The sequence below is a fragment of the Cherax quadricarinatus genome, chromosome 69, assembly GCF_038502225.1.
Source record: "Cherax quadricarinatus isolate ZL_2023a chromosome 69, ASM3850222v1, whole genome shotgun sequence".
Classification (NCBI taxonomy): Eukaryota; Metazoa; Arthropoda; class Malacostraca; order Decapoda; family Parastacidae; genus Cherax; species Cherax quadricarinatus.
In genome coordinates, this window is record NC_091360.1 from 13126215 (window position 1) to 13140218 (window position 14004).

A 14004-nucleotide genomic window follows, 5' to 3' on the forward strand; every position below is an offset into this window, starting at 1 on the left:
AAATACAGAAGGAGGAAACTTATTCTCAAACCAGAACACAGAGACAACTTTATTAACCACTTGGATCAATGGTATAAGAATTACGAGCCCATTGGCACACAAAAATTTAATGATGATTTAATTACCACTATTGAGAGTGTTCTCACAGATCAAGTGGGCAGGAATAGGAAACAAAAACCCTCCACTATAAATAACAATAAAAACCAATGTAAATACTATAATGATCCACAGCTGCGCAATCTAACACATGCAGCTAGGAGGATTGGTAAAGCATACCGTGAATGTAGAACCCCAGACCTGCTCAGAACGTTCCAAGCTGCACTAACAAATGCAAGGAATAGAAAGGAAGAACTTAGGCAACAGGAATGGGAACAGTTTGTTAGTGGATTAAATAGGTCCACCCCTTTGAGTTTGGCTTGGAAAGGTATAAATAAAATAACCAGGAAAAAGACTGGCAATGTTGCTCATCCCTTTCCTCTTGAAAAAGCAAATGACCTCATAAATGACTGGTCCAAAACATCCAGGCATGAAAGCCTTCCATCTCATATTAGAAAAAATTTAGAGAGTACTTCTGAAGAAATGTTGAAACTGATTAATTTTATGAGCCAAAATATTGATGAGAGTGATTGCCTCTTTACCGAGTATGAATTAGATAATGCATTAACCAAAGGTCGATCAACTGCTCCTGGAGAGGATGGTATAACCTATGATATTCTCAGAACTCTAAGGCACGTGCCTGATAACCCTTTGTTGGCACTGTATAATCTCAGTTACATTGAGGGCGTTCTTCCTACTTCCTGGACCAATAGTCTCATTGTGCCTATCCCTAAGCCCCAACAGCCTGATACATTTAGGCCGATCTCCTTAACTAGTTGTCTTTGTAAAACTTTTGAAAGAATGATGCTTAACAGACTGTACTACAGAATCAGAGATCAACTTTCCCCCTACCTCTATGGGTTCATGAAAGGTAAAAGTGTGCAGAACTGTATTTCCACCTTTCTCACTGCACACACCTCTACTAGTTTTACCACTTTTCTTGATCTAAAATCTGCATTTGATATTGCGAACAGAACCGTTATACTACATGAATTAGCCAAAATGAATATTGGTGGTAGCTTACTCTGCTGGATAATAGGATACCTGTCAAATAGAGTATCCTCTGTCCTTTACCAAGGCTTCAGAAGTGATTCTAAAGAAATGTCTTTAGGTACACCGCAGGGAGGAGTTCTTCGTCCCATGCTATTTAATATTTTGATTAATGCTCTCCTAAATGCTCTACCTGCCTCACCTAAATATATAGCTATAAGCTATGCTGATGATATCATGATCCATACAACAGGGCATAAGAAGATGAATACCATTCTTAATGAAGTTCAAGCAATTTGTAATCGACTAGGCCTCATAATATCTTCCTCTAAAACTAAGATATTAACAAGCAAACGACATCCCCCACCCATCTATTTGCAGGGTGAAATCATTAGCTACGTTAAAACTTACAGATATCTTGGTGTAGATGTACCCTTTAACAAATCCACTATACCACAACTAAACAAGAAATGTAAAGCTAGGCTAAATGCTCTCAAAGCTGTTGCTGGCTACAATCCCAACTATGGTGCAAATGTGAGAATCGTGAGAATGATGTACATAGCCTATGTTAGGTCCTTAATTGATTATGCTGCTCCCATGTTGATATTAGCTAGAGAAAGTTCTCTCCGACCCTTGGAGTTAATGCAAAATGAAGCTCTCAGGATTATTCTTGGCTGTCCCAGATCTACAAAAGTTCTTAACATGAGGAAGGAGCTTGGTATTTCTAGTATCAGTGATAGGATTGTTGAAATTAACACTGTACTCGGTATTAGAATGTTGAGAAACGAACCAGACACTGTCACAGTGAATCTTACCAAGTGTCTAGAGGTAAATACACACAGGTCTAAATGGATTGTGAAAACGTGCAATTGCATTAAGTTTTATAACCTGCATGAACTGTATCACTGTAGGCAACAAGAGCATTTCACCCCTCCATGGAAGATGTGTTCATTTAATATCACATACCTACAAGTCCCTCCCAAGAAGCTCATTGCTAGTAATCCCTTCCTTAAATCTCTTGTTAGAGCAACTGCTCAAGAAGAAATTTCTCACCTAGCTGGTAGTAACAAGTTATCACAAGTTATATACACTGATGGATCTAAACAGGAGTCTTCTGGCAGGGCTGCATCTGCTCTTGTTGCCACCTCCCTAGTTAAGAACGATAATAAATTTGTTGAGTTAGGCATAAGAATTAACAACTGGGCGTCTACACTGCAAACTGAACTGTTTGCAATCCTAATGGCGCTAAAGCTAACCTATGACACTGAGCTTGACTCTATCATCATTACTGATTCTATGTCATCATTGAAGGCTCTTGGCTCATATAATGACTCCAGCAACATGCTCATTGGGGAAGCCAGGTATAGATACTCAAAAATTAGGGACAAAGGAATTAATGTACAATTGCTATGGATCCCATCACACATTGGATTACTCCTTCATGATAAAGTTGATATGTTAGCCAAGAAGAGTATCGAGAAGGAGAATGTAGAATATAACTTTGGTATAACTGTGTCTAGCATTAGGAATATTAGGAGAGAAGTAAATAATGAAAATGATTGTTATAGGAATGCAGTTAGAAGCCTGAGTAGATCTATAACCCACTATGATAACATGAACGTAGATAAGTATGTTTAATTAGCAACTTGCAATGTGAACAGACTGACTGATGTTGTAGTGGCCAGGCTTAGGCTTGGTTACAAGTACTTCTGGCAGTTTGGGAGACACACAGATGATGATCAAACTAAATGTAAATTATGTGATCAGGCATATGGTCACTCTCTTGAACACTATGTGCTTAATTGTCCACTTATTGAGGAATACAGAGACAGACAGTATAATAACCTATGTGACATGTCAAGATATCTTATTAATGAAAATAAGATACCAGATATACTAAGCAAATTTCCTAAATTTGCTTGTAACAGATAAGTGAACTATAGATATGTAGATATAAATCCATATGTATTCCTGTTAACCCTTTGGGGCCTAGTTCCTAGGCCTTTTGTGTATCCATATGCTCTCGCGCTACCGTCCACAGGATGGATATGGGGTGCACAATAAACTAGCCACTTCGGTGGCAAAATCTAATCTGATTGGTATCAAACTTTTAACACTGGTCGTCTTTGTTAAGTCAGCTTGTTACTTCTAGCTGTGTAAATTTCGATTTGCTAATTTAATTAAGCAAACTGTTTCCATGTAATTAGAGTATGCTTCCTCTGATAGTTTTCAAACCCTAAATGCAGGTGTATCTTATTGGGAAGTATTTCGTACTAATTTGTAGCAATCTGAGAGCCAGTTTACCATTTTCTGCTTATTTGAACATAGTTTTTTTTTTTTAAATACCAAACTCAAATATTTTTTTACAGGACTGAAGGTAATTTGAAACAATGAAAATAAAAAGTAAAATGAGAAAATACAGATCCGCTGTTTTCTGTTGTTTTGAAGATTAACGAGGGAAAACTTTCCTAGTTTTTACCAAACATTCTCACCAACATTTCCGTAAGCTTTCTCACAAAATTTCGTTTATTCTCAAGAACATCATATTCGACTGCCTTCAAATTTTCAAAAGACTGATGGGATAATTTGCATGTGTGGGTGTATTATGCACAATGATATATATGTTACTGTCAACTCTTGTTTCTTGTGATAGACAGAATCTTCAGATTGCTTTCATTATTTTAACACTAGTCTATTCTCTTTAGAAGGTCGGTACATTTAATAGCTTGTGTAAAGGCCATTTGACCATTAATCTCGAAATCGGATAATAATACTTTGCAATACGTTACTGGTTTCCTGATGGAGGTGTGCCTTGATACTGTGAGGGGCTCTTGATTCAAGGAACTGAAGATATTGTACCTTTCTTGGGCTTAAGCTGAATGCCTCCCATTCCACAGGCGCTGTGTAACCCTTATGGCATAGTGCTTTTAATAATAATAATAATAATAATAATAATAATAATAATAATTTCTACAGATAAATGATACAACGTATACAGACCATAGCTGACATCAATGACTTTCTATACAGGTTATGCAGAGGATTTCGGGCAAATTACATCAATTTTGTTACCAGGATGCGACTCACACCAATCGGCTAACATCCAGGTAAGTACTAAGTGAACGGGGACAACAGGTATTTTAAGGAAACAGGTCCTAATATTTCAATTGGAGATCGAACCACGGACCTCAATGTGTGAGCTGAGTGCACTCTCAATCGAGCTACGGGACGGGACACCCCCCCCCTCCCGGTAATAAAATAAAACAATGGTTGACGGAATCAATCTTTTAGTGATTGATGCATCGTAGGAAATTAATGAAACTTTTCATGGGTAGAGACTCTGAAGGATTAAACTTGTTAGTTTCTCTACGATAACTTGAGAACACATCCTCTCGTCGGCTTTCAAGTGATGATGCGTTTCCTCATAAGAAGGCTTCTCTTGGGTTTAAGTTAGTAAGTATTAATGACACTTTTTTTATCAAAATGATTTCTGGAAATAACCAGAGAAAGTCTCTTTTGATAGGAGAAAAGTCACAGTGTTTGACTATGTATTTTTAACCCAAGAACGTCCAATAATGTACTTTTAGGTGGTTTGGCTATTTAAAGAGGATGGAGCAAAATAAGATGACTTGGAGGGTGTATAAATCTGTTCTGGAGGGAAGGCAGGGAAGAATTGATCCTAGCAAAGGATGGAGGGAGGGTAAGATGTTTTGTATGCAATGGGCTTGAAGATATAGCAGGTATATGTGAGCGTGACAAAAGTGGAAACAAATAGGTTTTGGGACTTGACGAGCTGTTGGAGTGTGTGCAAGGTATTCAGGGAAACTGGTTAGCCGGACGTAAGTCCTGGAGGAGGGAAGCACGGTGCTTGCAGTCTAAAAGAGGGATATCTGCCTTGTCTGCACGCCTCTGGCAAGATATTGGTGGTGTGAAGAATGGTGGAAGTGTTTCTTTTCTTCTTTACACTGCCTCGGCAGGAGAGCCAGAGTGTTAAAAAAACGTGTGTTCCTAATACCATTGTAAAAAATATTATATGCTATGCATCCCATCTTCAAATAAAACTTTACGTTTTTAAAAGCCGAGTTGTCTTACCTACTGAAGAATGTTGACTGATTTTGAACTATGTTAGTCATACTTTGCCTTTTCCTGGAAGAAAATGGGAACATTTAAGGGGGCCGTCGGGCAAAATCTGTAACTCCGTTGTTTACTGTCCGATTTTCTCCAGTTTTGGTACACAAGACAAAGTCGTTTCACTCTTTCTTGAAAATATTTATCAAAAATATACCTCAAACAACAACTGAGAAATGACTGATTTACTGAAAATGCCATAGTGTTAAACTTTTCTCCTATATGGGACTACGTAAGGTTGTTTGGACACTTGGTGCCGAGAGAACAATGCTTATTCTTATTTTCTGTGACCACTTGTCTTTAATTCTTCTTTTAAGTAGGAGCCCAATACTGAATGTTATTCTAGACTTTGATTTGGCATATGAAAAGAAATACTTTGGGCCTCTTTCAATTTCATTTATGTCTTGTAGTTCTTCTTGCATTTCTTGACTCCTGTAAGATTCCTTTTGTTTTAGTTTGATGTTTGCTATTTCTCTGACCAGTGTCTCCCTACGTATTGCAGATATATTGGCCATTGTAGAAACTCTGTTATTCTTTGCCTTCGCCTGTATAGGAAGTGCCTTTCTCTTTCTAGTTTACATCTTCTCCTTTTCCTTAAGAGAATATACCTTGAGCATACCTCAAGTGCCACAGAGTTATTTTTTTCTAGACATAGGGTGGAATCCGTGTTGCTTAGTCTATCTTCCCAGTTTATATCATTTAGGACTTGGTTTACTTGGTCCCACCTTATGTTTTTATATTGAAGTTGAATTTGGTGAAGGCTCCCTCGTAACTGATCATATTTTGCCGGTCTGGGGCTCCCCGCATACATGTCTGGACCTCTATTATGTTGTGATCTGAGTATATTGTTTTTGATATGATGACATTTCGTGTCAGATCATTGTTAGTGAAGATGAGGTCCAGCATATTCTTCAGTCTCGTAGGCTGGTTTAAGGTGAATTTGGTGCAGAGATTTAAAAGCTCGTGTGTGCGAATTTTCATCTGAGCTGCCTCCTGGTGTTATCTCTGCTGCAACATTATTTGCTATATTCCTCTATTTTAGGTGCCTTAGGTTTAAATCCCCCAGGAGCAAGATATTGGGGGCAGGAGCTGGAAGATTTTCCACACAGTGGTCAGTTTTCAAAAGCTGTTCCTGAAATTGTTGGGATGTTGCATCTGGAGGCTTGTATACAATCACAATGACCAGGTTTTGGTTCTCGATCTTTACTGCTAAAACTTCAACTACATCATTTGAGGCATTTAGTAGTTATGAGCATATAAATGACTCTGTGATATACAGGTCAAACCCTCCCCCTTTACCTGTTCACTCTGTTACATCTGTGTAGGTTGTAACCCGGGATCCATATTTCGTTGTCCAAGTGATCCTTTATGTGGGTCTCTGTGAAAACTGCGAACACTTCATCTGGCTCCGTAAGCAGTCCCTACATGCAAGGTATTTTGTTATTCGTTGCTGGTTTTAGACCCTGTATATTTGCAAAGATGAATGCCGTCGGGCTGGTGGTATTGGAGGTATGGGAGGGAGGGGGTCTTTCTTTCCTGGCACTAATATCTCTTGTGTTGGAGTGGAGGCCATCGACTGTGATTCCACTCCAGAAATGTTTAGAGTTGCTGTACGATTCCTGTCATTTCCTGCCGGTGTTTTTTTCTTCCCACTCTCTGGAGTGGCTGTGGCTAACCAGGTTGTCCCATGGTCTGGATGTTGTGTGTCTTCTTGTACCCTTTAGGTGGTGTGCCTGACAATATAAGTTATAGCACTGTCTCTCCTGAACTGAAGAGTGACACATTTCACGGTGGAAAAGATTACAGGAAGGGAGGTTACATTTTCCTTTTGTCATATGGGCACAGCATTTTCTGGGGTGGTTAAAGTTGCACATCCCCTCTGTTTTTCCAGATATTCCATGCCTGCAGATACCACGTTTTTACATAGACCTGGTTTCTGTTTGCTTTTTGTGACTGTATTCCCTACTGGTGCGTGTTTTCCTGTTTCATTTCTATCTTCACCACTAATGCTAACAATGGAGCCTTCATCAGTTATTTCTGGTAATTTATTATTTATTATTATTAACACACTGGCCGATTCCCACCAAGGCAGGGTGGCCCAAAAAAGAAAAACTTTCACCATCATTCACTCCATCACTGTCTTGCCAGAAGGGTGCTTTACACTACAGTTTTTAAACTGCAACATTAACACCCCTCCTTCAGAGTGCAGGCACTGTACTTCCCATCTCCAGGACTCAAGTCCGGCCTGCCGGTTTCCCTGAACCCCTTCATAAATGTTACATTGCTCACACTCCAACAGCACGTCAAGTATTAAAAACCATTTGTCTCCATTCACTCCTATCAAACACGCTCAAGCATGCCTGCTGGAAGTCCAAGCCCCTCTCACACAAAATCTCCTTTACCCCCTCCCTCCAACCTTTCCTAGGCCGACCCCTACCCCGCCTTCCTTCCACTACAGACTGATACACTCTTGAAGTCATTCTGTTTCGCTCCATTCTCTCTACATGTCCGAACCGCCTCAACAACCCTTCCTCAGCCCTCTGGACAATAGTTTTGGTAATCCTGCACCTCCTCCTAACTTCCAAACTACGAATTCTCTGCATTATATTCACACCACACATTGCTCTCAAACATGACGTCTCCACTGCCTCCAGCCTTCTCCTCGCTGTAACATTCATCACCCATGCTTCACACCCATATAAGAGCGTTGGTAAAACTATACTCTCATACATTCTCATCTTTGCCTCCAAGGAAAAAGTTCTTTGTCTCCACAGACTCCTAAGTGCACCGCTCACCCTTTTCCCCTCATCAATTCTATGATTCACCTCATCCTTCATAGACCCATCCGCTGACACGTCCACTCCCAAATATCTGAATACATTCACCTCCTCCATACTCTCTCCCTCCAATCTGATATCCAATCTTTCATCACCTAATATTTTTGTTATCCTCATAACCTTACTCTTTCCTGTATTCACTTTTAATTTTCTTCTTTTGCATACCCTACCAAATTCATCCCCCAACCTCTACAACCTCTCTTCAGAATCTCCCAAGAGCACAGTGGCATCAGCAAAGAGCAACTTTGACAACTCCCATTTTATGTGTGATTCTTTATCTTTTAACTCCACGCCTCTTGCCAAGACCCTCGCATTTACTTCTCTTACAACCCCATCTATAAATATATTAAACAACCACGGTAACATCACACATCCTTGTCTAAGGCCTACTTTTACTGGGAAATAATCTCCCTCTTTCCTACATACTCTAACTTGAGCCTCAATATCCTCGTAAAAACTCTTCACTGCTTTCAGTAACCTACCTCCTACACCATACACCTGCAACATCTGCCACATTGCCCCCCTATCCACCCTGTCATACGCCTTTTCCAAATCCATAAATGCCACAAAAACCTCATTAGCCTTATCTAAATACTGTTCACTTATATGTTTCACTGTAAACACCTCGTCGACACTCCCCCTACCTTTCCTAAAGCCTCCTTGTTCATCTGCTATCCTATTCTCAGTCTTACTTTTAATTCTTTCATTAATAACTCTACCATACACTTTACCAGGTATACTCAACAGACTTATCCCCCTATAAGTTTTGCACTCTCTTTTGTCCCCTTTGCCTTTATACAAAGGAACTATGCATGCTCTCTGCCAATCCCTAGGTACCTTACCCTCTTCGATACTTTTATTAAATAATTGCACCAACCACTCCAAAACTATATCCCCACCTGCTTTTAACATTTCTATCTTTATCCCATCAATCCCGGCTGCCTTACCCCCTTTCATTTTACCTACTGCCTCACGAACTTCCCCCACACTCACAACTGGCTCTTCCTCACTCCTACAAGATGTTATTCCTCCTTTCCCTATACACGAAATCACAGCTTCCCTATCTTCATCAACATTTAACAATTCCTCAAAATATTCCCTCCATCTTCCCAATACCTCTAACTCTCCATTTAATAACTCTCCTCTCCTATTTTTAACTGACAAATCCATTTGTTCTCTAGGCTTCCCTAACTTGTTAATCTCACTCCAAAACTTTTTCTTATTTTCAACAAAATTTGTTGGTAACATCTCACCCACTCTCTCATTTGCTCTCTTTTTACATTGCTTCACCACTCTCTTAACCTCTCTCTTTTTCTCCATATCTCTTGCCTCCTTGCATCACTTCTACTTTGTAAAAACTTCTCATGTGCTAACTTTTTCCCCCTTACTACTCTCTTTACATCATCATTCCACCAATCGCTCCTCTTCCCTCCTGCACCCACTTTCCTGTAACCACAAACTTCTGCTGAACACTCTAACACTACATTTTGAAACCTACCCCATACCTCTTCGACCCCATTGCCTATGCTCTCATTAGCCCATCTATCCTCCAATAGCTGTTTATATCTTACCCTAACTGCCTCCTCTTTTAGTTTATAAACCTTCACCTCTCTCTTCCCTGATGCTTCTATTCTCCTTGTATCCCATCTACCTTTTACTCTCAGTGTAGCTACAACTAAAAAGTGATCTGATATATCTGTGGCCCCTCTATAAACATGTACATCCTGAAGTCTACTCAACAGTCTTTTATCTACCAATACATAATCCAACAAACTACTGTCATTTCGCCCTACATCATATCTTGTATACTTATTTATCCTCTTTTTCTTAAAATATGTATTACCTATAACTAAACCCCTTTCTATACAAAGTTCAATCAAAGGGCTCCCATTATCATTTACACCTGGCACCCCAAACTTACCTACCACACCCTCTCTAAAAGTTTCTCCTATTTTAGCATTCAGATCCCCTACCACAATTACTTTCTCACTTGGTTCGAAGGTTCCTATACATTCACTTAACATCTCCCAAAATCTCTCTCTCTCCATTACATTCCTCTCTTCTCCAGGTGCATACACGCTTATTATGACCCACTTTTCGCATCCAACCTTTACTTTAATCTACATAATTCTTGAATTTACACATTCATATTCTCTTTTCTCCTTCCATAACTGATCCTTCAACATTACTGCTACCCCTTCCTTAGCTCTAACTCTCTCAGATACTCCAGATTTAATCCCATTTATTTCCCCCCCACCGAAACTCCCCTACCCCCTTCAGCTTTGTTTCTCTTAGGGCCAGGACATCCAACTTATTTTCATTCATAACATCAACAATCATCTGTTTCTTGTCATCCGCACTACATTCACGCACATTCAAGCATCTCAGTTTTATTAAGTTTTTCTTCTCTTTTTTAGTAAATGTCTAGAGTAGAAGGGGTTACTAGCCCATTGCTCCCGGCATTTTAGTCGCCTCATACGACACGCATGGCTTACGGAGGAAAGATTCTTTTCCACTTCCCCATGGACAGTAGAAGAAATAAAGAAGAACAAGAGCTATTTAGAAAAAGGAGAAAAACCTAGTTGTATGTATATATATATATGCATGTGCGTGTCTGTGAAGTGTGACCAAAGTGTAAGTAGGAGTAGCAAGATATCCCTGTTATCTAGCGTGTTTATGAGACAGAAAAAGAAACCAGCAATCCTACGATCATGCAAAACAGTTACAGGTTTCTGTTTCACAGCCATCTGGCAGGACAGTAGTACTTCCCTGGGTGGTTGCTGTCTACCAACCTACTACCTATTGGTAATTTATCTTCACTATTTCTCGGGGCATCCCCTTGTCTACTATCTCCTGTGGTATTGCTAGTTTGTAACATTTGTTTTTTCTTGTGCTTGTTCTTTTTGACACCTGTTTCCTCACTAGAGCTCCTGTCTTCCTCCCAGCCACCATCGTTTATTTCTCCATTCTTACAGTTGCTGTCTACCAGGACAGCATTTGTATCAGGGGCGATAGCATCATCTGGCCTAGATTTATTTTCCTAACTGTTATAGAATGCTGTCATGTATTTTATGAAATCCGTTTTGATGTTATCTTTTACTAGCAATGTGATTTTATTCCACAGTTCTGTCTCAGTTGGGTATACCCAAAAACACTTCTCAGGTTTAATATCTCTTGTAGATAATACCTGAATACCTGCACAAGGGACCTGGCTCCATTTACCAGAAACTGCATGTAATCCATGCAAAGCCGCTTGTTTATTTGGTTGCAGACTACACAGGATTTCATGATGTGATTTTATTTGTTGTTTTATTGTATATTCTACTAATAGCTTCCTTAAAGTGGAGATCTGTCTATTTGTATTGTATCTATTTTATTTATTCCAATGAATACGCTTGAATCCAGTCCTTTGTTCACTTTTTTCTTGGACGAATCCGGATGAATCCTGTTAGTGAATCACCGTATATCTTTTTTACTAATAACCACATTAAAGTAGATCTGTCTATTTGTATTTTATCTATTTGTGTAGTTTCTGTTTGGTTGTTTGATGAGGGCGTGTTAATCCCCGTCAGCTTAAATCCGTCAAGGATATCTTGTTTTCAACAAATCCGTTTGAATCCGGTCGTTGGTTCACTTAAAATGGTAGTTTGTGTCAACCATCTTTGATATTGTTTTAATATCACCTTTGCACCATTTATAACATTTTCTGGTATATTTTTTAAATGTTTATACAGCAGTGTACTGTATATTGAAATAAAGAAAATAGAGGAAATCAGCTCTAATATACATTATTTAGGTATGAATACTGGTTAGAGAGCCCGTTGTAAGTCCGAGGCGTCGGTAAACGAGTACGTTGTTAAACGAGGAGAGGCTGTACTTGAACATAAGCAGCATCACTATAATACACAGAGCATGTCTACAATACAAACAGCACCATTACAATACAAGCAACACAACTGCGACATACACAGCATCACTTCAACAAACACAGCCTCATTACAATACACACACCACAATTACAATACACACAGCACAATTACAATACACACAGCACAATTACAATACACACACCACAATTACAATACACACACCACAATTACAATACACACACCACAATTACAATACACACACCACAATTACAATACACACACCACAATTACAATACACACAGCACAATTACAATACACACAGCACAATTACAATACACACAGCACAATTATAATACACACAGCACAATACACAGCAACAATACACTACACTCATCACCTCTCCAACAGCCACAACACCACTACAATACAAACAGTATTTCTATAATTCACACAGCTCAACAATGCACACAGCATTGCCATCATACAAACAGCGCCACCACTACTGTACATACAACACTACTAACACTAACCTAACTAGTACCAACCCTGACAATAGCATAATTAACTCATTACTTATACAACAAAATTTATCACCACTATCTTATTCATCCATATTTATCCTCACTATTTAAACAACCATATTTATTACCACTTGATACAACTATATTTATCACCACTGCTGACAGAATTATATTTATCACCACTACTATAAACAAGTCTCCACCACTGACAAAACCATAATTATCACCACTACTTGTTCAGTTATAACCAACAATAAAACTACCATAATTATCACTACTGCTGATAAAACTATAATTTTAACCATTGGTTTATTATCACTACTACTGGCACTATTATGTTTATTACAGCTATTGGTACTATCTTTATCAATACTAACTGGACGTCCACAATTATCAACACAAATTTAACGTTTATTATTACCCCTGTTGGCACCGCCATAATTATCAACCCTTCTTTCACTAACACACAACCCTTACATAAGAGAGATGAGCTAATGATTACATTTCGCTCCGACTTTGTAAATGGTCCAGGATGGACAGAAACGTCACCGTAAGCTTCTCTCTAGTATGTGTGGGTTATTTGTGTATTGTTCCAGTCTCGGTATTGTGCCTTTTTGTCCTTTCCACTAACATTATCATCAATGACATTACTATTATCACCACTGCTGGCACCACAATAATTACAATCACTACCAGAATTTTTGTTATCAGATCGTCTTTTACACAAATTTTCAATATGATACCTACAATTATACCATTAGTTGAACTACAGTTATTATCTCTTCTATTAACACACTTGTCACCTCTAACAGTAGTTCAAGTATCATGACTATTCATAGTATTTCTCGTACTACAACTTGACTTGTCAGCTCATTACTAAAGACTGTCTATGAGGCAGAATGTAATATTCCACTGTTCTAACCTAACTATATTTATTAACTGAACTATATCTATGTACATCATTGGAAACTAGGGTGATCCAGGAGGTCTTGCTTCATACTGCTGACAGTCGTTTAGTAGTATAAATCTTATCACCCACAACACAACTACAGATTGTGTTGTGAAACATAGCGCTATGATGATGGCTGAGGCTGGCGATTTCGCAACCTACCGCACCCGGAAACAGGATCGTGCCTTGGCCAGACGTAAAGCTAAGAAAGAGGAAGAACGTAGAATGGCACACTATGAAAGGAAGTATAACGCCTTCGATGCTCAACGCCTCTTGGTGAACTTTGCTCTCCGTAATACTTACTCTCAACTTGAGGATCAGCACATGAGAGCTTGCGCATATGAGAAGAGGAAAAGAGCAGAAGTCGCTGAATTCTTGAGGGAGTTCGAAGAGCGCTTGCTCTTCAGAATTGATAAAGAAATTGAGTGCTTGCTTCAGCTTCATGAAGAAGCTAAGGCCTCCCTTCAGCCTTAGAGTTGTTGAGAAGGTTGAGTATGAGCTGAGAGGAGAAGAGTGGACTAGGCCTACAGGGGAAACCACTATAAAAAAAACGAGCCTTGATGTCTACCTCCAGGGTGGCTTGGAAAAGACATTATCATTACTGATTACAAGCA

At 39.1% G+C, this 14004-nt stretch overlaps 1 protein-coding gene across 1 annotated transcript in view; it reads left to right on the forward strand.

Annotated features, from left to right (window-relative positions):
* Nucleotides 1-1556: 1556 nt before the first annotated feature.
* The window catches only part of LOC138854781 (uncharacterized), a 150168-nt gene continuing 137720 nt past the window's right edge, over nt 1557-14004 (forward strand). Inside the window, exon 1 of the mRNA XM_070099837.1 lies at nt 1557-2590. Within this exon, the coding sequence (XP_069955938.1) occupies nt 1636-2590 (955 nt within the window). The 5' untranslated portion in view covers nt 1557-1635. The remainder of the gene's footprint in view (nt 2591-14004) is intronic.